The 24,530-nt window shown below is 43.8% G+C and overlaps 1 protein-coding gene across 1 annotated transcript in view; it reads left to right on the top strand.

Moving 5' to 3' along the window:
• Window positions 1-9,622, top strand: part of LOC126203478 (retinol-binding protein pinta-like) — a 134,075-nt gene extending 124,453 nt beyond the window's left edge. Inside the window, exon 7 of the mRNA XM_049937801.1 lies at window positions 9,300-9,622. Coding sequence (XP_049793758.1) covers window positions 9,300-9,451 — 152 coding nt within the window. The 3' untranslated portion in view covers window positions 9,452-9,622. The remainder of the gene's footprint in view (window positions 1-9,299) is intronic.
• The last annotated feature ends 14,908 nt before the right edge of the window (window positions 9,623-24,530 follow it).

Genomic DNA, 24,530 nt, shown 5'->3' with positions numbered 1-24,530 from the left:
TATATATATATATATATATATATATATATATATATATATATATATATATATATATACAAAAAACAAATACTAAAAAAAAAAGTTGCATGGCGCGAGATTCGATCCGGCGACCTTCGGATTACGAACCCGAGCGCTTACCGCTGCGCCACGACGCTGTATAAAATTATTAATCGTAGAGAGTATTTCACCGCAACGGTTTCTTTTTGATGTGTCGGCAGCTGGGCCAACACCTTGTAGATAGAGGTGGCTTAAAGGGCACGCGAGACTAACGCAGACGGGCGTGAAGTACTGGAACAAGATACGTAATTAATGCTATGAAGAAAAGAACGGAGCTTCTCATATACTTATCTTTAATGTCTTCTTGTACATCTCTATGGTGAACACAAGTGAGACTCTAATTACAATCACTGTAAGGCTAATGGCGCCTTGCTAGTTCGTAGCCATTAACTTAGCTGAAGGCTATTCTGTCTCTCGGCTAATGAGAGAGAAAGGCTTAGTACGTCTAGTCGCTAGCTCTGTCGTCCGTACAACTGGGGTGAGGTCGAGTCAGTCTCTCGAGACCTACCTTGTGGTGGCGCTAGGTTTGCGATCACACAGTGGCGACACGCGGGTCCGACATGTACTACAGGACCGCGGCCGATTTAAGCTACCACCTAGCACGTGTGGTGTCTGGCTGTGACACCACACTTTTAACTGTCGATTTTCTCGACAACGGCTGAGAAGTGCATCTTGGTGCTTTGCCACACTACACCTCTGGCCACGAGCTTTTATTATGCGCCGTATGAATCGAATCTGGATTTCACAATTGGCGGCCTCCCCTTGTGAAAGGCAAATGGCAAAGGGCGGCGTGCAGCAAGGTTATATCAGGAGACCTATCCCCGCAGACAATAAATGCAGTTTTCAATGTTTGCAACAATGTTTCGCTGTTTGTCTGAGACAGGATCGTTTCAGGAAGCGGAAATCATGAAGGACGTACCCGAAATGTTCGCACACCAGACTTGGAGCCGGCTGGTGTGCCCGAGCGGTTGTAGGCGCTTCAGTCTGGAACCGCGAGACCGCTGCGGTCGCAGGTTCGAATCCTGCCTCGGGCATGGATGTATGTGGTATCCTTAGGTTAGTTAGGTTTAAGTAGTTCTAAGTTCTATGGGACTGATGACCTCAGCTGTTAAGTCCCATAGTGCTCAGAGCCATTTGAACCATTTGAACCAGACTTGGAGGAAAATGTGATTAACATTGTGGAAAGCGATCGCCTTGTCAGTACCAGGCAGTTGGCCCTCCTAGAACAGCGTAAGCCAGACGACCGCATGGAGCATTCTCCATGACAGTTGTTACTACCCTTAGCCCTTACAGCGTGTGCAGGGCTTACTAGCGACAGCCTCTCCACATCGGGAGCAGTTTTGTCACTGGTCTCTACCACGGAAACCATGCATTTCCGGACATAAATTGATTAGACCTTTTTGTTCCGCACCCTCTCATCGATCGATTCCTAGAGTTTGCAAGCGGTGGAAAAAATCAACCTGTATACATATATCATCTTATCTTGTACTAGGAGTCGGAGTGATAGTGAAAGATGGTTAAAATGCGCGATATTAGAGCATATCGTCACAGTCAAACCTTGGATGCCCCTCGCACGGGGTGTTGAAGCTCGAATTCCCTGCAGGCAAAGGGCTTTACACGGATTACTTTGGTGACCATGTATCGTGAGTACTTCGAATCGACGAAAATCGTCTTCAAGGGGAATCCAATTGAGGTGGCAAACACGTGTTAATGATGTCACCAGCCACAGAGTATAAATAAATTTTAATAGTAGATAGACAAGACAGCACACTGGTAACGAAAACACTCGCGAACACTACGCTGCACAACTTTTGGTGAGCAGATACGCTATTTAGAATCTAAATTTTCTTGTGGAGTGCAGAAGTCATCAACCAACACATCTGCGTACTGGGTACCACAGCACACACAGAGGTTATTACGGTAGCAGGAACGCCTGAAGTGGATAAAGGCAACGTGGGAGGATCTCGCCTGGACTGGCGAAACACTTTACGTATTTGTACAAGGCACTGGAAAGGTTCGACTAGGTCATGAACAACATTCACTCTACGTTCCACCTGTGGCTGCGGATGGAAACCAAGCAACTGTAGAGATGGCTAAAGCTAGTTCATCTTTGGGAACTGATTGACTGGTGACTGCATCTTCTTGAGGCCCGTTCATTTTTATTCGTTCACCGTACGTCTCACTTTTACCCAACTGTGTAATGCAGTATGGGTGTAAAAATATCAAAGCGGAAAACTAGAATTACTGTAATAAAAAAAAGAACACATCCACGATCTGCACTAAGTGTTTTAGTTTCGATGTGAATAGCGCAAACGCTTTCAGATTATATGAGAAAAAGTACCATGATAACTGTATCTTGAGAATGTCTTTATTCTTTCACACGGCTAGTTTCGGCGGCACATTACCTCCATCCTCAGGCCCAATCACTATAAAGAGTATTTGATTTCCTTGGCGTATTTACTGTGGGATCCTTGTTTCTAGTACATGTGGGCTAGCTTTCATCAGGAGTCTATACTCGACACCGTGTTGTCTCCAATGCCAACGACAGATGGCTCTGGGTACGTTTAATACTAGGCAGTATCCGGTACGAGATCCACACTGAACTCATACGCTGTTGTGTGGCGTGGAATGTTGTGAATCTGATTTGTGAACATTTTTGAGAAAAAAAGGGGGTGATGGTGGTGGAAGGGCAGCTAGTTATATCTATATCGTATAAGTAAGTTTAAGATTATTCAGTAAAAGTTATAGCAGGATTTTAAAAAAAATTATATATCGTAACATTTTTATTGGAGGGCAGCGTGGAAGGTAAAAATCGTAGAGGGAGACCAAGAGATGAATACACTAAACAGATTCAGAAGGATGTAGGTTGCAGTAAGTACTGGGAGATGAAGAACCTTGCACAGGATACAGTAGCATGGAGAGCTGCATCAAACCAGTCTTTGGACTGAAGACCACAACAACAACAACAACAACAACATTTTTCTAATCAGAACTCCTTCTTTCTCTACCCTCATCACGTTGCAATAAAGAACTATGTAAAAATTATAAACAAGTCATCATTTTATTTTTACAAAGAGCACGTTTCCAATTTGTTCACACAGGCTTTTGAAGCTAAGTGCCCGAATTGAGTTTTCCAAAGCAGTTCGATGCCTTTCTAAAAGACAAAGAATCTCTAAAATATCGACCCTCATCTCTGGATTTTTGAGCTCAATTATATACAAAATATTTCCAGCTCATGTCAGTCACCGGTAGCTAATGGCGAAATGAACTTCAAAACAATCAGCTGGCTACATTTCTGCGAACGAAAGTGTAATGAAGTTGACTGGTCCACATGGAAGAGAGGATCAAGCCCTCGAAACACGTCGTGGACGAACATAAAAGTGACTGTCACAGATAATTGTTTTAATTCATCTTTTATGTCACAAACAGCCGCAGCTTCCAAACCATAGATCGGCATGGACGACATGAAACATCGATTAACCTCACACATCACGAAATTCACAAAAGCTATGATCTAGATCATACATCTTCTGATCAAAACCGTCGGTACACTCCTGTGTAATGTGGAGCTGGCCAGCAGATGTCACGAGAGTATAACAGGTAGTGGGGAGCATTGTGTTGACAGTACCCCCACGACGCAGTATCAGTATAATGGAACAGTTAGGAGACCTGCGTGGCTCCGAATGTTGACTATTCATTGGATATCTCCTGAGTAACAAATCAGTCAGGGGGTTTACAGCCCTTCCGAAGCTGTTAGTGATAGGACTGTGCAGTGGAAACGAGATAGAACAACCAGAGCTAAACCAAGATCAGTGCAGGCCTCACGTGCTGACGGACATGGAGTGTCCAGAATTGGTTGTAAAAAATCACATGAAATCAGCAGAAGGAATCACTCGTGAGTTCCAAGGCGCTACCCGTTGGTCGAGAAGCTCCTAGAAAGCCACCCATTTATGTAGTCAGTGCTAAGCAACACTGGACGATGAATGAATGGAAACGAGTGATTTGGAATGTGAACCACGCTATACCCTGTGGCAATCCGATGGAATGTTTGTGTTTGGCGATTGGCTGGAAAACGTGACCTGCCATCATATGTAATGCCAACACTGAACTACGGAGAAGACGGTGATACAGCATGTTCTTTGTGGTTATGGTGCGGTGCCCTTATTGTGCTTAAGAAAACTCTAAATGCAGAAGAGCATTGCGTACTGAGAAATGTAGGGAAACACTTCATAAGCAACGACTGTTTGTACAGCAAGACAATGCTCCCTGTCATAAAGCGGCAACTTGTATTGCAGCGGCACGGCTTTCTATTTTGCGACAGGTGTGTTTTTTAATTATTTGATGGAGCTTGTCTTATTTTTCGCCGATTGCAGACTGAATTTCGCTGCTTGGTTCCGGGGATCGCACCTAACTGAGCACCGAAGAATGAAATGTATATATTAAAGCAGGATTCATCCGCTCTAGCGGTCGAATTGTCGGCACTAATTCGTATCTTTTACTAAGGAAGTATATTCAGTTTGACACCGTAACATGCGGCGATTAATAAGCGTAGTTTATTCAGTTACTATGACAAACCGGAGTTATTAAAACCCTGCCGTAATAAGTCTGTGCACTTGCAATACCAATGTTTACGTCAAATAATGTTATGATTTTAAGTTCTGTATTCAAGAAGGCTCGTTCTAACTGGTAAATCTCATCGATTTTCGATGATGGGCAAAGTACAGACCTATCCTTTCGTAAACTACAAATTTACAGTAACGTTAGAAAACGACCGAATATCATCCTGAATGAGGTGCATCAGTCAACACACACCGATAAAGAGAATAATTCTATCTAGATAACTGCACTTTTTTTTAATTTAATACCGTGCGCTATGTAAACGCACTTGAGTCATTCTCCAATCTCAAATACCATCTTGTGGCTATCTTTTCTAACTTTAAAAATTCGGCGTTAGTTTCACGCAATAGTAATTTTCCATGACCAGAGGTATTAGTCTGTCAACTCTTGAGCGTTTCCGTTAATCATTATTCTGACTTTATATTCTTGATGAACATTAAGAACTTTGTTGTGTACGACTCTGAAACTATTTCCAATAGTATCTCCCCATAAAATAGCTTCACGAACACTTTTTTATTCACTGAAACAATTTCAACAGTTTTATTCTGAGAACATTACACATTCTTTGTCAAGTAAAGCTTGAAATCAGTTATCTAATGTACTGAAGTATTGGTGGCTCATATAGATATTGATCGATACAATCAGTACTGAATACACGTCATTTCATACAGCATTTTCTTCACACGTTTGCATTATTAAAACGGTGCACGTAGCAAATAAGTGTAGCTTCCAGCATCTTCTTCTCCCCCGTGCTCGACGGCTCGCTGGAGCCGACGTCCGGTGACGTCAGCATCTCGTGTATGGGTGAAAATCATTTTTGGCCGCCACTTAGTTGCTGCGCCCCTCATGAACAAAAAAACAAACCAATACACACATTTTCTAGTTTTCAGTAAATTTAAACGTTACTTTAAGAAAAGTTCCATTTACTAATACTTACAATCAATGGTAGTTACCATATGTCGTTGCTGCGATCAGACTAATAGTGATACAGTGAAATAACCTGTAACATCACCATGTGTGATGCAACGGTTTGTGGACAGTAACAGTCCTGAAATGGACTGGCCTGCCCATCGTCCCGACCTGAACCTAATGGAGCGCCTATTAGGATACAATAGAAAAAGAAAGTGCAGGTCACAATAAATAATAATGTATTAATCCCGATAACCAGTTCATTACCCTCTGTGGTTTCGGCTCCTTAGGAATAACAAGCTCCCATTCCTTCACAGAAATTCAGACCTCACTGAAAGTATCCCCAGCAGAGTTCAAGTGAAGTGAGGACACCCCACATTAATGTCCCCTAATACACTGGTACCCAAAATTTAAGCAACAAACCTCTATTTCCCCGTCCTGTGTCTAACTCACGATATAATCGTACAAAGTGTCAACAAAAGTCGTTACGATTGCGTTCTGCACCGAAGATGGCATTCCAATCAACGGACAACCACGCCAGCAATGACGTCAGCACACTTATCAAGCGGGGTCGTGTTAGCAGGATAGTCCCAAATCCATAATCGAAGTGTACACAGTGGCCGACATTGCAGTATGACAGAGAAGACAACTACGCTGTGGAGGTTCAAATGGTTCAAATGGCTCTGAGCACTACGGGACTTAACAGCGGAGGTCATCAGTCCCCTAGAACTTAGAACAACTTAAACCTAACTAACCTAAGGACATCACACACATACATGCCCGAGGAAGGATTCGAACCTGCGACGTAGCGGTCGTGCGGTTCCAGACTGAAGCGCCTAGCCGGCCGGAGTGGCCGTGCGGTTCTAGGCGCTACAGTCTGGAACCGAGCGACCGCTACGGTCGCAGGTTCGAATCTTGCCTCGGGCATGGATGTGTGTGATGTCCTTAGGTTAGTTAGGTTTAATTAGTTCTGAGTTCTCAGCGACTGATGACCTTAGAAGTTATGTCGCATAGTACTCCGAGCCATTTGAACCACTTGAAGTGCCTATAACCGCTCCGCCACTCCGGCCGGCTGCTGTGGAGGGCCTTAGGAAGAATGGAAGCAGGAGAGTCACAACCTGATGAGGCGCGATGGCTCAGTGTGAAGCGTTCTGTTGTTTCTCGGATGAGACGACAGTTTATTGAGACCGAAACTGTATCCCGGAGAACTGGACAGGGCCGTCCACATCAGAAAGAGTAAGGGCATGGCGCTACCGCCTTACCACTGCACTGCAACTGGCATCTGACCTCGCAGCGTACCCTGGATGTGCTGCATGGAGGCAAACAGTGTAGAGGACGCTTCAGCAGAGTGACCTCTGTTAGTGGAGACCTGCTGTCTGTTTACCTCTGGCGTGTCGTCACAGAAGGGAACGTCTAGAGTGGAGCCATCAACGTGCCACCTGGACGATCGAACGTTGGGCCAATGATCTTTTCACAGATGAGTCGCGATTTGGTACGGAAAGTGATTCTCGGCGGATTCGCATCTGGAGGTCGTGCAGAACACGATTTCGGAACTCAAACATTGTGGAAAGAGACCGATATCGAGGAGGATCCCTAATGGTGATGGTAGGGATTATGTTGACCTTACGAACAGCTATTCACGAAATTGTGCAGATGGATCAGCAAGATTTAACTGCTGTCAGATAACATGAGAAGGTCTTGGGAGACTGTTGAGAGGTGCTGTGGGCCCAGACTTCGTATTGACGGACGATATCTACATCTACATCTACATTTATACTCCGCAAGCCACCCAACGGTGTGTGGCGGAGGGCACTTTACGTGCCACTGTCATTACCTCCCTTTCTTGTTCCAGTCGCGTATGGTTCGCGGGAAGAACGGCAGCCGGAAAGCCTCCGTGCACCCTCGAATCTCTCTAATTTTACATTCGTGATCTCCTCGGGAGGCATAAGTAGGGGGAAGCAATATATTTGATACCTCATCCAGAAACGCACCCTCTCGAAACCTGGACAGCAAGCTACACCGCGATGCAGAGCGCCTCTCTTGCAGAGTCTGCCACTTGAGTTTGCTAAACATCTCCGTAACGCTATCACGCTTACCAAATAACCCTGTGACGAAACGCGCCGCTCTTCTTTGGATCTTCTCTATCTCCTCTGTCAAGCCGACCTGGTAGGGATCCCACACTGATGAGCAATACTCAAGTATAGGTCGAACGAGTGTTTTGTAAGCCACCTCCTTTGTTAATGGATTACATTTTCTAAGGACTCTCCCAATGAATCTCAACCTGGCACCCGCCTTACCAACAATTAATTTTATATGATCTTTCCACTTCAAATCGTTCCGCACGCATACTCCCAGATATTTTACAGACGTAAATGCTACCAGTGTTTGTTCCGCTATCATATAATCATACAATAAAGGATCCTTCTTTCTATGTATTCGCAACACATTACATTTGTCTCTGTTAAGGGTCAGTTGCCACTCCCTGCGCCAATTGCCTATCCGCTGCAGATCTTCCTGCATTTCGCTACAATTTTCTAATGCTGCAACTTCTCTGTATACTACAGCATCATCCGCGAAAAGCCGAATGGAACTTCCGACACTATCTGCTAGGTCATTTATATACGTATATTGTGAAAAGCAATGGTCCCATAACAATCCCCTGTGGCACGCCAGAGGTTACTTTAACGTCTGTAGACGTCTCTCAATAATTCTCGACCTCATAGGGCACTGGTGGCTGATGTTTTTTTGGAAACGGAAAATATTGCACTCATGACGTGGGCTTCTCGCTCTCCCGGTCTTAATCAAATAGAGCATGTCTGGGATGCACTAGGGAGAGGCGTTGCATCATGTCAGTACTCACTAACTGCTCTCAAAGACTTGTGAGCAACTCTGCAGGAAGAATGGGCGTTATTGCTCCAACATGAGATTGATGACCTCATTCACAGCGTGTCCCGTCTTCGTCAGGCCAGTATTGGTGCAAGAGGTGGTCACACCTGATACTGAGCACCTTAACCGGTGGTCAGAATGAGTTTGCAAATCCATTAAGATGGAAAAAAGCAAGAACATTTTTTGTTTACCATTATGCGTGTTGCAGTTGACTACGTTCTGTATTCTTTACATTGTGTCTACTTTGCTATCACTGTTTGTACTGGACCGAGCGAGGTGGCGCAGTGGTTAGCACACTGGACTCGCATTCGGGAGGACGACGGTTCAATCCCGTCTCTGGCCATCCTGATTTAGGTTTTCCGTGATTTCCCTAAATCGTTTCAGGCAAATGCCGGGATGGTTCCTTTCAATGGGCACGGCCGATTTCCTTCCCAATCCTTCCCTAATCCGAGCTTGCGCTCCGTCTCTAATGACATCGTTGTCGACGGGACGTTAAACACTAACCACCACGACCTTTGTACTGTTTTGCGGCGAATAAACAGAACCTTGCAAACTTTCCTTTTCTTGCTTTAATTTTAGACACCAGTGTAGTAGCCCAGATACTTTTGATCAGACAGTGCAATTAAAGATTTTTGAATCGTTAAAATTATCTGTAGTAGCTGTTAATTATTCTTTATTAATCTCGATGCGTTTCGGAGGCCTATATGGATCATCAAATACAAGAATTTTATCTAACGGCTATCTGAGTCTAGGAACTCACAAAGTACTGAGAGTTTTGTTTTTAACACTGATGATAAGTGCGGCCGTCGTCTCTGTGCCTGGTGTTGCAGCCCCGTGGCGTAAGCAGCTGGAGAATTTCGCTGAGTACCTGAAGGAGGACGAGAAGTACGGCACGGAGGAGTCCAAGAGGATGGGGAAGCCCAAGACACGCAGCGACCTGTTCGGCGTCGAGGGATCATTCCGCCAGCTGGTCGTGGACTGATGGGGAACAAACCTACCTCTTACCGAGAGTGTCCATATGCACATCTTTCATGTTCTGTTCTCAATCGCTTTGAATCAGTAACACTGTCATATCCGTGAGGAACTGATGTATATATTTGTAAAATCATTTGTAAAATAGGTACAAAATAAAAGACTGCTCTATGAGCCAAAACATGTTTACGTTTGCAGCGACTTGAAGGAGCTGCGCCTCTGACACTTCCACACTTCTGTTGTCCAATACCTCCCTCTGCCTCCTACTCACAATTTTACTCACCTCCCTCCCATCTGTCTTTCCAACTCAGCCACTAGCAATGAATGCCGCACTCAGAGGCTCGATACGCTAACTGCGTGCAAAGACCGCGGCTTTCACACGTCTTTAAAGCCAAGACGAAGAGAAACAGGTAAGTACGCATTCTCTGAATCACTGTTTTGCACATAGACACTCCAGATATAAAGTATTTTTACTGTCAGATCCTTAAAATGTCCTCCTCCTGAAATACGCTGCCGGACATTAAAACTGCAAAACCTTAGAGGCGACCCGTATCCAACATCAGATGATCATTCTGGCGTGAGGTACACTACAGGCCACGATATGCAAGTGATACGCATTTCTGCACAACCGCACAAACTACGAGCAGATAAATATAACTAAAACTAAGTTTACGTAGTGGATTTCTCATTCAGAAATTCCATTTGAATGTTGGTTTTAGAAAGGATAACATTTTCCACCTGCGGTGTAATTACATTTGTGTAGTTACCACAGTCGCGATATCGACTTACGGTACCATTTTCCACGGGTAGCTTTAAGGACCTAAATCGCCTAAAAAACAATTCGGCTAGGAAAAATTCGGCATGAAAAAATTTATAAAAAAAGGTTGTTTTTTTAATTGTAGCTCTTCCTATCCCACGAAGTGCGTCAGTGTATCGATTCATTTGCGACACTGTCCGCGTGTCATTCAAGTTTAAATATTCTGTTCGCGTAATACGAATTTATTTTTTTATTGTTATTTCGTCACCCTTGCACCATGGGGGCTGAGTCAGTCTGACAGCGGTACAAACATTCCGCTGGTCAGTCAAAAGCTTTAAAAACAACTACGAGTATGATTAGACTTCAGTTGCACGATGGTTTAGTGGTAATAAAAATCAGCGCCAGACCGTGACTCGAATCCTGATCCCCAGCTTATCGTCTTAACCACTTAGTCTACCGGAGCACGCCTCCAGAAGCAATCCAAACCTCCATAAGTCACCGTATGTAAGTCCTAGAGACATGCATGGGTTGATCAAGTTGTTAAGGCGATAGCTCGCAATAAGCGGGAAACCAGGATTGCACTCCCGGTCTGGCACAGATTTTCATTGTCACTAATCCATTGTGCAGCTGAAGCTTCAGCGTATTCGCAACTGCAAATACATTTATTTCATTCATAGGGCTGTCGTTCGCCACAGTGTCTGTTGCTTGATACACTACTAGTCATTAAAATTGCTACACCAAGAAGAAATGCAGATGATAAACGGCTATTCATTGGACGAATATATTATACTAGAACTGACATGTGATTACATTTTCACGCACTTTGGGTGCATGGATCATGAGAAATCAGTACCCAGAACAACCACCTCTGGCCGTAATAACGGCCTTGATACGCCTGGGCACTAGGTCAAACAGAGCTTGGATGGCGTGTACAGGTACAGCTGCCCATTTAGCTTCAACACGATACCACAGTTCATCAAGATTATTGACTGGCGTATTGTGACGACCCAGTTGCTCGGCCACCATTGACCAGACGTTTTCAATTGGTGATAGTACTGTAGAATGTGCTGGTCAGGGCAGCAGTCGAATATTTTCTGTATCCAGAAAGGCCCGTACAGGACCTGCAACTTGCGGGCGTGCATTATCCTGCTGAAATGTAGGCTTTCGCAGGGATCGAATGAAGGGTAGAGCCACGGGTCGTAACACATTTGGAATGTAACGTCCACTGTTCAAAGTAACGTCAGTGCGAACAAGAGGTGACAGAGACGTGTAACAAACGGCACCCCGTACCATCACGCCGGGTGATACGCCAGTATGGCGACGACGAATACACACTTCCAATGTGCGTTCACCGAGACGTCGCCAAACACGGATGCGACCATCATGCTGCTGTAAACAGTGCCTGGATTCATCCGAAAAAATGACGTTTTGCCATTCGTGCACCCAGGTTCATTGTTGAGTACGCCATCGCAGGCGCTCCTGTCTGTGATGCAGCGTCAAGGGTAACCGCAGCCATGGTCTCCGAGCTGATAGTCCATGCTGCTGCAAACGTCGTCGAACTGTTCGTGTAGGTGATTGTTGTCTTGGAAACGTCCCCATCTGTCGACTCAGGGATCGAGACGTGGCTGCACGATCCGTTACAGCCATGCGGATATGATGCCTGTCATCTCGACTGCTAGTGATACGAGGCAGTTGGGATCCAGCACGGCGTTCCGTATTACCCTCCTGAACCCACCGATTCCATATTCTGCTAACAATCATTGGATCTCGATCAACGCGAGCAGCAATGTCGCTATACGATAAACCGCAATCGCGATTGGTTACAATCCGACCTTTATCAAAGTCTGAAACGTGATGGTACGCATTTCTCCTCCTTACACGAGGCATCACAACAACGTTTCACTCGGCAACGCCGGTCAACTGCTGTTTGTGTATGAGAAATCGGTTGGAAACTTTCCTCATGTCAGCACGTTGTAGGTGTCGCCACCGTCGCCAACCCTGTGTGAATGCTCTGAAAAGCTAATCATTTGCATATCACAGCATCTTCTTCCTGTCGGTTAAATTTCGCATCTGTAGTACGTCATCTTCGTGGTGTAGCAATTTTAATGGCTAGTAGCGTACATGCATTCACCTCCAGACATTGCATATTTCATCGTACAACACAGACATTGCATACATAATTTCATACTAAGACAAGGTCGCGAGAAAGATAGTTAATATCTCTTCCTTTGTAGGAATAACAGCAATTGTCCAACTACAAGACGTAGGCACTCAGTGACGTACGGAGGCTTGGGTCACTCCTGTAGGCGTGCACGGGTAGCCTAAATGGTTAAGTCGACCGCTCGCGATCAGCAGGAAACTGGGTTCCACTCCCGGTCTGGCACAGATTTTCATTGTCACTAGGCAATGTGCAGCTGAAATCTAATCATATTCACAATTGTGAATACATTTAATTGGTTCCATTCGGCTGTCGTTCGCCGCAGTGTCTGTCTCTTTAGACATACATGCATGTCTGAAGTACTTTGCATTGTACATCGTATAATACAGACACTGCATACACTACGGAGGAAATACGGGAAAAAGCTAAAAATGTTACAGGTATTTTTTAAATCTATAAAAGGATTAATTTTGTAGGCATGTACATAAAATTGATACTTGACATTCTTTGTTGTTTAAATTAAAAACGAAGGACTAAAAAAAGATAAAAAGTATTTGAAACTCTTTGACCAAGTGATGACATTCTTTTGAAAAATAGCACTACGTTTTCAGTAAAAGGTGGACCTGCAGTGAAAAAAATAACATAGTTATCTTTTGGGTAGCATCTACCGAGACGAAGGCAGCTGTTGTTGGCATCAATAGTGGGAAAACAGAAAGAGTGGATGCAGGGTCATGGTATCGAGAAAGGATGGCGAAAGTGGAGAGAGAAGGGATAGGGAGGATCCCTGAAATATTATGGGATAAGTGGGTAAGAGCTATATTTACAGTTGGTAGGACGGATGAAACCGCAGCTTCACCTCACGCATTGCCCGACAGGGTACAATTTTCTTCTCTTGACAGAGTAATGCTTCCGTCTTTATTGAGATACTCGGCTATTCTGAACTAGTACTTAATGAACTGACTTCCCGTAATACATTAAGCGCCAATTCTGAATGATCGCTTACCTCATAAAAGACGGAAGTGTATGTCATTGTCTGGGAGAGGGAGTAGGTTGAATCTGTGTTGGAAGAGGAATTACTGTAGAGAGTGTGGAGATCTAGGGACGGTGGGATGTGTTGTCATCGGTGCGGAACAATACCAGGATTAATAATAGCAAGGGCAACAATGGGGATATTGGAATCTAGTTGACAGATAGTGTAGGATACTTGGAGGTGTTCGATGTGAGGTGAGGACGCTGGAATTTGATGAGATGGTAGAACATTCACGTAAGGGAAATCTAGTGCATGAGGAAAGCAAGACGGAGTGCGTGATTTACAAGAATTTGGTTGGAGTGATCGAACTTTATTGAAGGGAATGTGCTTGCTACGTGGAGAGGTTAGAGAAGATCAACGTTTTGTAACTGTGGATTGTAGTGGACGGTTGCAGACCTCATGTTCGGTCGGTTAGCACTTTCGGTAGCTTTCGTGTACTGGGGGCTTTCTGTTGGATAGTTAGTGGGTGAGGTTTACATGTTAGCTGCCGATCTAGAGTCAGACCAAGATATTTTAGTGAATTAGTTAACTGGACATTTCGGTTATAAATGGTGATGTAAGAGACATGGGTACAGAAACTACACGTGGCTCGTACTATAATTATTTCCTTTGTCTTGCAGGGATTTATATTCAGGAACCAATGGTGACATCAGGAGGAAAACGACAAGATAGAGTTGGAGCACCGTAGGGATTTCTGAAGTATTGGGTTGGGGGTCAGGAATGCAGTTCCATCAGCGTACTGAAGGTAGGGTTGGGGTGGGGCGTTGGTAGTTTTGACATATCAGCAGTGTACAGGATGGAGCACACATTCAGCAGGACAGAAGAATCAGGAATTGTTTTGTTTTAACAATGACGAAGGATGAATGTTTGGAAAGGAACAAATTAGGCGAACTTAGTGAACTAGGAGTATGTATGTCTGTTGTAGTGTATATGTCTGGAATTAGGAAAGGAGACACTGCCTTAGGCTTCTTCAGGGGCGAGGGGTTCGAAAGTTACAGATTTCCTGTTGCTATGTTGATGGCGTGGGAGATTATGAGGCACAGGAGTTCGTGTTCAGAGGAGAAGTTGATACGAAAGACACACTCGTTGACAGGAAGGGGTAAGTGTTAGTACAGGCCTTTATGGCTGTGTTGCGAGAGGACGGATTCGAGGACTTTGCTAAACACCGAGATGGGGCTGATGGGTCGGTAGGAGGAAATATTGCCAGGGGTTTGTTTGATTTCAGGAAAAGTAGGATTTGAGAGATTCTCTGCAGTTCAGGTTAGTTGCCTGTGCAATGGTTACTAAGAACGGATTAGGACATTGTTTCAGGTGCCTTTATGTAATGCAGATAATATTGTTGCGTTTTTTATGCAATACTTGATTTATTTCTTACGCTGTGATGGGTGTGTTCAGCTCTGTCTGTCGTTGATTACCCTTTTTGAGGAAGCTGGGAGCAAGCGGAGAACAACGGTGTCTCTGCGATAGTGGACTTGTAACACCTATTTTCGACCTATTTTCTATCTGTATCGATATTTATGTATGAATTTCAGTGCTGCATATGTAGAGTATTGTCTCTGTCATCGAAATTCTTTGACTATGTAGACATACACTATGTGACCAGAAGTATCCGGACACCTGGCTGAAAATGACTTAAAGGTTCGTCGCACCCTCCATCGGTAATGCTGGAATTCAATATGGTATTGGTCCACCCCTAGCCTTGATGACAGCTCCCACTCTCGCAGGCATACGTTCAACCAGGTTCCGGAAGGTTTTTTGGGAAATGGCAGCCCATTCTTCACGGAGTGCTGCACTGAGGAGAGGTGTCGATGTCGGTCGGTGTGGCCTGGCATGAAGTCGGCGTCCCAAAACATCCCAAAGGTGTTCTATAGGATTCACGTCAGGACTCTGTGCAGGCCAGTCCTTTACAGGGATGTTATTGTCGTGTAACCACTCAGCCACAGGCCGTGCATTATGAACAGGTGCTTGATCGTGTTGAAAGATGCAATTGCTCCTCTACAGTGGAAAGCAAGAAGGTGCTTAAAACATCAATGTAGGCCTCTGCTGTGATAGCGCCACGCAAAACAACAAGGGGAGCAAGCCCCCTCCATGAAAAACACGACCACACCATAACACCACCGCCTCCGAATTTTACTACTGGCGCAACACACGCTGGCAAATGTTCACCGGGCATTCGCCATACCCATATCCTGCCATCGGATGGCCACATTGTGTACCGTGACTCGTCACTCCACACAACGTTTTTCCACTGTTGAGTCGTCCAGTGTTTACGCTCCGACACCAAGCGAGGCGTCGTTTGGCATTTAGCAGGGTGATGCGTGGCTTATGCGCTGCCGCTCGACCATGAAATCCAAGTTTTCTCACCTTCCGCCTTACCGTCACAGTCCTTGCAGTGGATCCTGATACAGTTTTGAATTCCTCTTTGATGGTCTGTATAGATGTCTGCCTATTACACATTACGAACGTCTTCAACTGTCGGCGATCTCTGTCAGTCAACAGACGAGGTCGGCCTGTACGCTTTTGTGTTGAACGTGTGCCTTCACGTTTGCACTTCACTATCATACAGGAAACAGTGGACCTCGGGATGTTTAGGAGTGTGGAAATCTCGCGTACAGACGTATGAGACAAGTGACACCCAACCACCTGACCACGTTCGAAGTCCGTGAGTTCCGCGGAGCGCCCCATTCTGCTCTCTCACGACGTCTAATGACTACTGAGGTGGCTGATATGGAGTACTTGGCAGTAGGTGGCAGCACAATGCTCCTAATATGATAACGTATGTTTTTGGGAGTGTCCGGATAGTTTTGATCACAGAGTCTATTTCAGTTACGTGAACTTTTTGAACGATGCTGTTTAAAAGTGCTTGTGGATTTAAATAATTACTGAAATGATTGTTATATAATGTACCGTAAATGACTTGGTCCATAGTTAGGGAACGTCTAGTTGAATGTAAAAGATGTGGGGAAGCCCCGCAGGTACGGAGTGGAAAAGGTGTGGTTGGCGCACAAGTAGCAATTCGTCCTTTGTGACAGGTACGGAGTCTGATTTGAGCAGTGCTGTGGTCAACATCTCGATAACAGCAACGGATCATTGTGATCGCATTCATGGAGCTTTGAGGCCAGAGGAGCTGGGCCTCTGATGCTACATTTGGTGATATTATTACTATGGCATGGTTTTTGACCCTGTAAAAATATAATTTCGACGCCAAGAAGATCTGTAACAGGGCGAGACCAGCAGTACTGCCATGACTGCATCGCCACCATGTTAACAGCCACTGCAAATCACGCCACCAGTGCCACCAGCCTTCCACCAAATTGTTTATATTTGATCCTCTGTAAATGGACCAGGTATTTGTGAAATTTGGTTGATTCTAATAATAATCGTGGTGTTGCTGAAAACTCTATCTTACATCCGTGATTATCCCAAATCACAAACCTGGATAGGAATCCTGTCCTAGTGAATTCAATTACGGGTATCATACGTTATTATGGAAATACTTATTCTGCAGCTGTAAAAATAGTTGTGCTTGCTTTCTAATGTGTGGAGTTACAGTGTTTAAAGTCCAGTTTTGTAGCTTGAGAAATACTCCACTTCCAGTGCCTTTTTAAATCAATCTGCAGTCATTTTCTTAAATAATTTGTCTTACTTGAAACTATTCCTGAAAATAGTTAAATTGTAAATTAATAGAACAATAATATTGATCTGAAGTGAAAAAGGTTATTAATTGTTGTATTTATGCACTTTGAGCAGAATTACAAAGTTTCATCAGAGTTCATTTCATGAGAAAGTGTTTGAACTTGAATTTAATGCTGTGTTAACATTTGCACAGCCGACTATATTTTGAGCAAGTTAAAAGACTGCTTATCAAACTACATTTGTTATTTAAAGGATTCTTAATCAATAATTATTGATGGGAATCCTTACCATTTCTCATACATACTTGTGCAGTTTCGTTAAAGAGCGTGGGTTCTTCAAATCGTGAAAGTTTAAGGGCTCTCATGAGCTAGACTAGTTAGTTAATGAAGCAAAGCAAAGGCTCCTTCAGAGCCAGTGTGGTTAGATCTGCATTCTGTTTAACTGCTTCAGACTGAGCTTAAGAAAGGAATATTTACTGTGTTACCTATTCAATTGCTAGTTGGTTAATGCACAGGCATAGAGACCCTGATGTTACAGAGTGAGATCATTAACAGACCCCCTGATTTAAGTCATAATCATTTCATGCTCTTCCTTGTTTAGTACTGCTATTATTTTCATGTGTGTTGGTGATTGGTTCTAAACTGCTGCATCTAGTTCATTTACGGTACGTATTTTTGGGGGGCATATGTTACTGTTTGCTGTCTCATGGGCCATTTGTTTGACTTCCAAGTACATTTATCTGCAAGGTTACGTTGCTGTGTTGTAGTGTGAACATATATAAAGAAAGAGTTAGTGTGTGTATCAAGGAAGGTTAGATTATCCTTAGCACTGCCTTCTGCTTTATTATATTGCTTGACACAAGAATGCCTAATTAGGCTGGCGACCGATATTAATACATAATATTATAACTTGCTTTTGTGCTGGGAGAACGCCTGTTCCTGACTCACTTGTTTACTGTTGTTTATAATTTGCTAAAGCGTTTCGGAAACAAATCGCAGTCTGATTGTTCTGTTCCCAATCGCTTTTCCCATGGCCACAACTTTCTCAAAAATTCCTCGCAAAGGTTTAACATTGGTATCGATTGCCGTTTAAAGGTGGTCGATGATACCACTGCAGACTGTAGCGAATAGCGAGTAATGAAACTGAAAATCATCAGGAATTGTGAAGTCGGACGGGTAGGATGCAAAGTAATAAGCTTTGCTAAGGGCGTCAGGTATGGATTGTAGTGAAGATGTAGATAATGAGAAACGAAACTGCTGCCTTTCAGTCGGTGGAGAGCCAATGATTGGAGGACTACCCGTAATTTAAAAAATAACGTAGCGCTTCATTAACACATGAACCTTTTTTTCACACTAGGTGTGAATGCGTGAATTCACTTACCGTCTTGTAAAAGCATTACTTACTATAATAACTGACATCAAATCAATGTCATCTGTCAACATAATTTACAGCTTGCATCCACCGGTTATGATATTTAACGACTAAACTTCACACGTTTCCTTTGCCACACCAAATCAAGTGTTGTGACATGTTTTTGGGGACAGCTTCAGCGGTAGACTTGAAGACATGAACACAAATGACGTCCTTCTCGTATCATAAGACTTTGTTTTACTGAATTCTTATTTTCAGCTGTTAAATGACACACGAACCCAAAAAGGTTGTATGAAAAACCATGTTGAAATTATATACAATATTCACAGTATATAAATATTTTCTGCAGAATTTACCACTGTGTACGGGACACAAAACAAGCATTGTTATTAAGTAATATCTTTGTTCTTACGACTTACAAGAAAGCGATATATACGCTAATATTTCAACATTCCCAATGAAGTTTTGAAACAGAGTGTATCTGGTCTCCTTTCCTCCCTCATTAGTGGTATCATAACTTCGTTGACAAATAACTTGAAGAAATACAACAAGTAGTGACTGTTATACAGTTTTATTGATGCCAAGACAGGTTTCGAGTTTTGCTGCATCTACAATCTCCATTGTATTTTTAATACTGCAGATGCCACATGCAAAATTATTCATTTAGCTACCACATACCCAGTGTCTTATAATTGCATCTTATTTACACTTAGGTGCTGCTACCTTTGGTCTGTAACTTCCAGTTCCTTGTATCGGTTTTATGTACGTGCCACATACTTTTAGATTCTCTGTTGTACTGGTGCATCACAGTATTTGACATCTTGCCCACATTGTGTGTTATCATCGAATTATATATGGAAAGTACTTCAGAAGGTAGTTGTGTATGGGTTTAGTATTAGTGACCTACAAAATTGCTACTAACCTCTGTATGACAGAGAAAAGAAAAAAAAATGAAGCTCAGGTTGTTAACAATACATTGATTAATATACCATGCCTGTAAAGGATGACTTTTTCTAATTCACATTTGTCGCACAAATAAACACTAACAGGAAAATATTCACTGTCCGACACTGTCACACTAATTTCAAACAATATGACTGTCTTCGGCTAGTATTACTGATAATATTGTTTCCACAGCAGTGGGATTGCAACGCTGAATATACACTGCTGGCCACGGTAAATGCAACACCCTGAAGGAAGCATCCGAATCAAGTGAAATTTACACCATGGGTTTGCAGCGATGAGATATGCAACTGATTAGAATTTCAGCGCAGACGCACATTACGCGCGCCTGTGGCGCCACCTCATAGCGCCATTTAAGGCTTGGCGATTTCGACGAGTGTACGTTCGGCACGTGTGTTTACCTTGTGGTTGTTTCACAAGACGGTCAGTTATGCCTCGTAGACAACAGCGAACATCTTTTTATCAAATATCCGAGTTCGACAGAGGAAGGATAGTGGCTTACCCGAGATTGTGGATTATCATAAAGAGAGATCGCTAGTCGTGTTGGACGATACCAAACAACTGTAATGCGGATATGTGACCGTTGGATGCAGGAGGGTACGACGGACCGACGTGGTCGATCGCATTCACCTCGGTGCACTACTGCACGTGCTGATAGGCAAATTGAGCGCATGGCAGTGACGGATCGCTCAGTAACATCCCGAACCATAGCACAGCACATTCCGTCTGTAACGCATCATCCAGTGTCTGCGCGTACCATTCGACGCCGTTTACAGCAGACGTCCATTGCTTCGTCTACCACTGACGCAGAACCACAGACGTCTCCCTCGCCAATGGTGTGATGACAGACGGATGTGGACGTCAGAATGGAATGACGTTGTCTTTACTGACGAGGCACGCTTCTGTCTGCAGCACCACGATGGTCGGATTCGAGTGTGGAGACACCGTGGAGAGAGGATGCTGGGCAGCTGCATTATGCACCGCCACACTGGTCTTCCACCGGGTATTATGGTATGGGGCGGTATTGGATATTGCTCTCGCACGCCTCTAGTACGCATTGCCGGTACTTTAAATAGCCGGCGCTACATATCCGAGGTGCTGGAGCCAGTTGTCCTTCCTTACCTTCAGGGCTCGGCCACAGCCATATTTCAACAGGATAATGCGTGACCACACGTGGCACGCATTGTCCAAAGGTTCTTCGTCAATAACCAGATTGAATTGCTTCCCTGGCCGGCTCGCTCTCTGGATCTTTCGCCGATAGAAAACATGTGGTCCATGGTTGCTCAACGAGTGACCCAGATTACATCCCCAGCTGCCACACCAGATGATCTTTGGCAACGTGTGGAAGCTGCTTGGGCTGCTGTACCCCAGGAACACATCCAACGTCTCTTTGACTCAATGCCGAGACGTGTGGCAACGGTGATCTCCAACAATGGCGGCTACTCTGGCTACTGATTCTGGCAGGAACCACATGTCACAGACGTCTGTAAACGTAATCATTTGACACTTGGTCAACATGTTATCTACAAAATAAATCTTTTTGTGCTACCTCTTGTCTTTCTTGGTGTTGCATTTACGGTGGCCAGCAGTGTATTTTGTGGTATGTGGATGTCCGACGCCGGCCTAAACCGGTTATTTCGTTTTGAAATTAGTGTGAATGTTTCGGACAACAAATTAGTTTCAAAAAAGTCACTAGTTTCCAACTCGACTGGAATGTCGTTCTTTGCAAAACACTAACATGCAAGATTAATGATATGAAAGTGAAAAAAATTAGCAAGTACCTAAGTTTAAGAGAAACTTCAGATGGTTACCTAATTAGCCAAACAGTGACTGTTTGGTAACGTTAATACGACGATAAATAACTTGACACGAATGATACAGAAGTAATATGGCTTGATTTCCGTAAAGGCTAGATTATATTAAGGACAGTATTTTGAGTTTTACCTGTGCTAGCAGTGTAATGACGGTTTGGAGAGTACAGAAAGCACAGTAATCTATTGGCAGTAACACGTAATGACTAGTAGCACACACTTTATATACAGTTAATGCACGGAGATATTTGAATGACATTCAGGAATCAATAAAACAAGAAGTAAAATGACCTACTTTATTGACAGTTACTAGATTGTACCCTGGACAGTGGAATACAAAGATGCCGCAACTTTTTGTTATTTTTATTGTTTGTAACTTGGAGAAAGTTATTATACACGGCAAAGTCGAGGGAAACATTGCAAGGAAGGCCAGTTAGACGATCTATGGACCAGGTAAAGGAGGACACGAACATGGGAACAGCTAATCCGAGACCAGGGAAAACGGCTGACAGGCTGTTAACGGGGTCGCCTGATGCATCAGCAACATTCAAGTATGAATGACGGAGTATTGATGATAATTCTTTCATTTACTGTTGTTTATTATTATGTCTTGGCAAGGCTATAGTTGACGCACCCGACATAAACTTAATAGTAATAAAGATGTATATCACGCGAACTGAAGATGGGTTAAAACCTAAACGCATCACGTATTCTATGAGCTTTGCATCATACTGAATAAAATACTTGGACTAATAAATTTTTTATCGAGCGAGCAGTAGAATAGAATCACTGAAAACGTATTTCACATCTGGCAACGCTGTGCAATGCCGTGCTGATCATTCAGAATGTGTGTTGAACTGAATAAAAGAACTGAGATATAGAGCAGTCAGAAAGACGAAACGAATACCTTTGCAGCACCTGAAGTTTTATTTAGCTTCTTAAAGAGATTGTCGTGGGGAACTTTCGGGTACTTTTATTAAACCATTATTAAACACAGACCCCGAATTGTTGTGCGAAGTTATCGGCTGAATCCCTTGCTTCTTTTATCTTCCACCTTCTATCGATAGGTGAAGGTGTCTGCGCCTTCCATCTCGAGCAACACCGTTTGCAGTTCTATCTGGCAGGTTGCAGAAACGGCAGGCGCTGTCCGTTGAGAATAGAACGCTGCCTAAATACAGAACTACGTTTCATGTTCACTGCGCACTTGCAGCACACGCTTTTGTGATATAGTTGTTAACAAAGGAGTAGTCACAAACGCTGATGTAACTACAGCTACTGGCTCCTACTTTTCTGCTGTATATCCTCAAGTTGCGCATTTTACTTTACCTTTTTTGTCGAAACTGTGATGGTAATTTGAATGTCAACAATTTATAACTAGTAATAAGTTCTTTATGCTGAACCGTCTTCTTCTATTTCACGATAATGAACGAGAAGCCCTTCTTCGCATGTTTACGATGTCCTCTGTCGATCCTTCCTGATAAGGATCCCATGCCACTCTGATTAGAACTGACAAGCATAAAGTAGGAACTATCTGTCTGTCGCGTGTAAGTATTCTTTCTAATACACTGAGTTAATAAAAATCACTAGATACCTCATAACATCGTGTTGGACCTCTTGTTGACCTGAGTAGTGCAACAACTGGACGTGAAAGTCGTAGGAAGTCTTCTGCACAAATATTGAGCCATGCCATGCCACCCATAATTGTGGAAGTGTTACCGGTGAACGATTTTTTGCACGAACCGACCTCTCGCTTATGTTCCATAAATGTTCGATGTGGGTGGCCAAATCACCCGCTCGAATCGTTCAGAATGTTCTTCAAACCAGTCGCGAACAGTTGAGGTCGGGTGACCTGTTTGGGAATATGAAGTCCACGAAGGGCTGCAAATGAAGTAGCCGAAGAGAACCATTTCCAGTCAATGATTCGTTCCGTTGGACCAGACGACCCAGTCCATTCCTTGCAAACATAGCCCACACCATTATGGAGCCACCACAAGCTTGCACAATGCTTTGTTGACAACTTGGTTCAAAGGCTTTGTGAGAACTGCGCTTCACTCGAACCCTACCATCAGTTCTTATCAGCTGAAACAGGGACTCACCTGAACAGGCCACAGTTCTCCGGTCACCTAGGGTCCAACCGATGTGGTCACGAGTCCAGAACGGGCGATGCGAGCGATGACGTGTTGTTAGAAAAGGCACTCGCCCATTAACGCCAAATTCCGCCGCACTGTCCGAACGAAAACGTCATCGTACGTCCCACATTGACTTCTGCCGTTATTTAATGCATTATTGGTTGCCTGTTAGCAGTGAAAACTCTACGCAAAGCCGCGCGGGGTAGCCGCGCGGTCTGATGCGCTTTGTCACGGCTCGCGCTGCTCCCCCCGTCGGAGGTTCGAGTTTTCCCTCGGGCATGGGTGTGTGTGTCGTCCTTAGCGTAATTAGTTTAAGTTAGATTAAGCAGTGCGTAAGCTTAGGGACCGATGACCTCAGCAGTTTGGTCCCGCAAGACCTTACCACAAATTCCCAAATTCTCTACGCAAACGCCGCTGCTTTCGGCTGTTAATTTAAGGCCGTCCGCCACTGGTTCGTCCGTGGTGAGAGGTAGTAATTGAAATTTAGTATTGTCGACACATTCTTCACACTGTGGAGCTTGGAATTTCGAATTCTCTAACGATTTCCCATATGTCTAACTACTTCGCGTTCGAAGTCTGTTAATTCTTGTCGTACGGCCATAATCACGTGGGAAACCTTTTCATATATATCATCTGACTACAAATGAAGGGCTTAGTTCAATAGTGGTACAAGTCCATTTTTGTTCATTCTGAGATACAGAGTCCTAAAAAATGAGCGCTGAAATATCTGCAGTTGAGATACCATAAATATTGAAGTATATATGAATATTTCTGGTATCTCAACTGCAGATTTTTCAGCGCTCATTTAACTTTAGGACTCTGTATCTCAGAATGAAAAAAAAATGGACTTGTACCACTATTGAACTAAGCCCTTCAAATGACAGCTCCGCCAATGCATTACCCTTATATAGATGACTTTTGTCACCTCAGTCTAAAATGCAGTCTTTCATTCGTCTTCCCCACATTTTCAGTCGGGTCACTGTTCGTGACAGTAATCCAGTTGAACCGATAAGCGTCATATTTGTTTGGTTTATAGACTAATCGATATTTAACGTGTGTTTTATAGTACAGTTGTGGCCTGCCTGACACTTATTCTTATTCACGATCAATTACCACTTTTATATCACACATTTTCGCGTGCTGTGGAACCTTGAAAACTCTTCAGTGAAAATTGGACACTCTGCACACAACGAACCGTCTGAAAGGGAAACTCGTACAAACCTGGGATTGGTGA

The sequence above is a fragment of the Schistocerca nitens genome, chromosome 9 (assembly GCF_023898315.1).
Source record: "Schistocerca nitens isolate TAMUIC-IGC-003100 chromosome 9, iqSchNite1.1, whole genome shotgun sequence".
Classification (NCBI taxonomy): domain Eukaryota; kingdom Metazoa; phylum Arthropoda; class Insecta; order Orthoptera; family Acrididae; genus Schistocerca; species Schistocerca nitens.
Note: the sequence above shows the minus strand (reverse complement) of the source record. Positions and strands in the feature narration are given on the sequence as shown.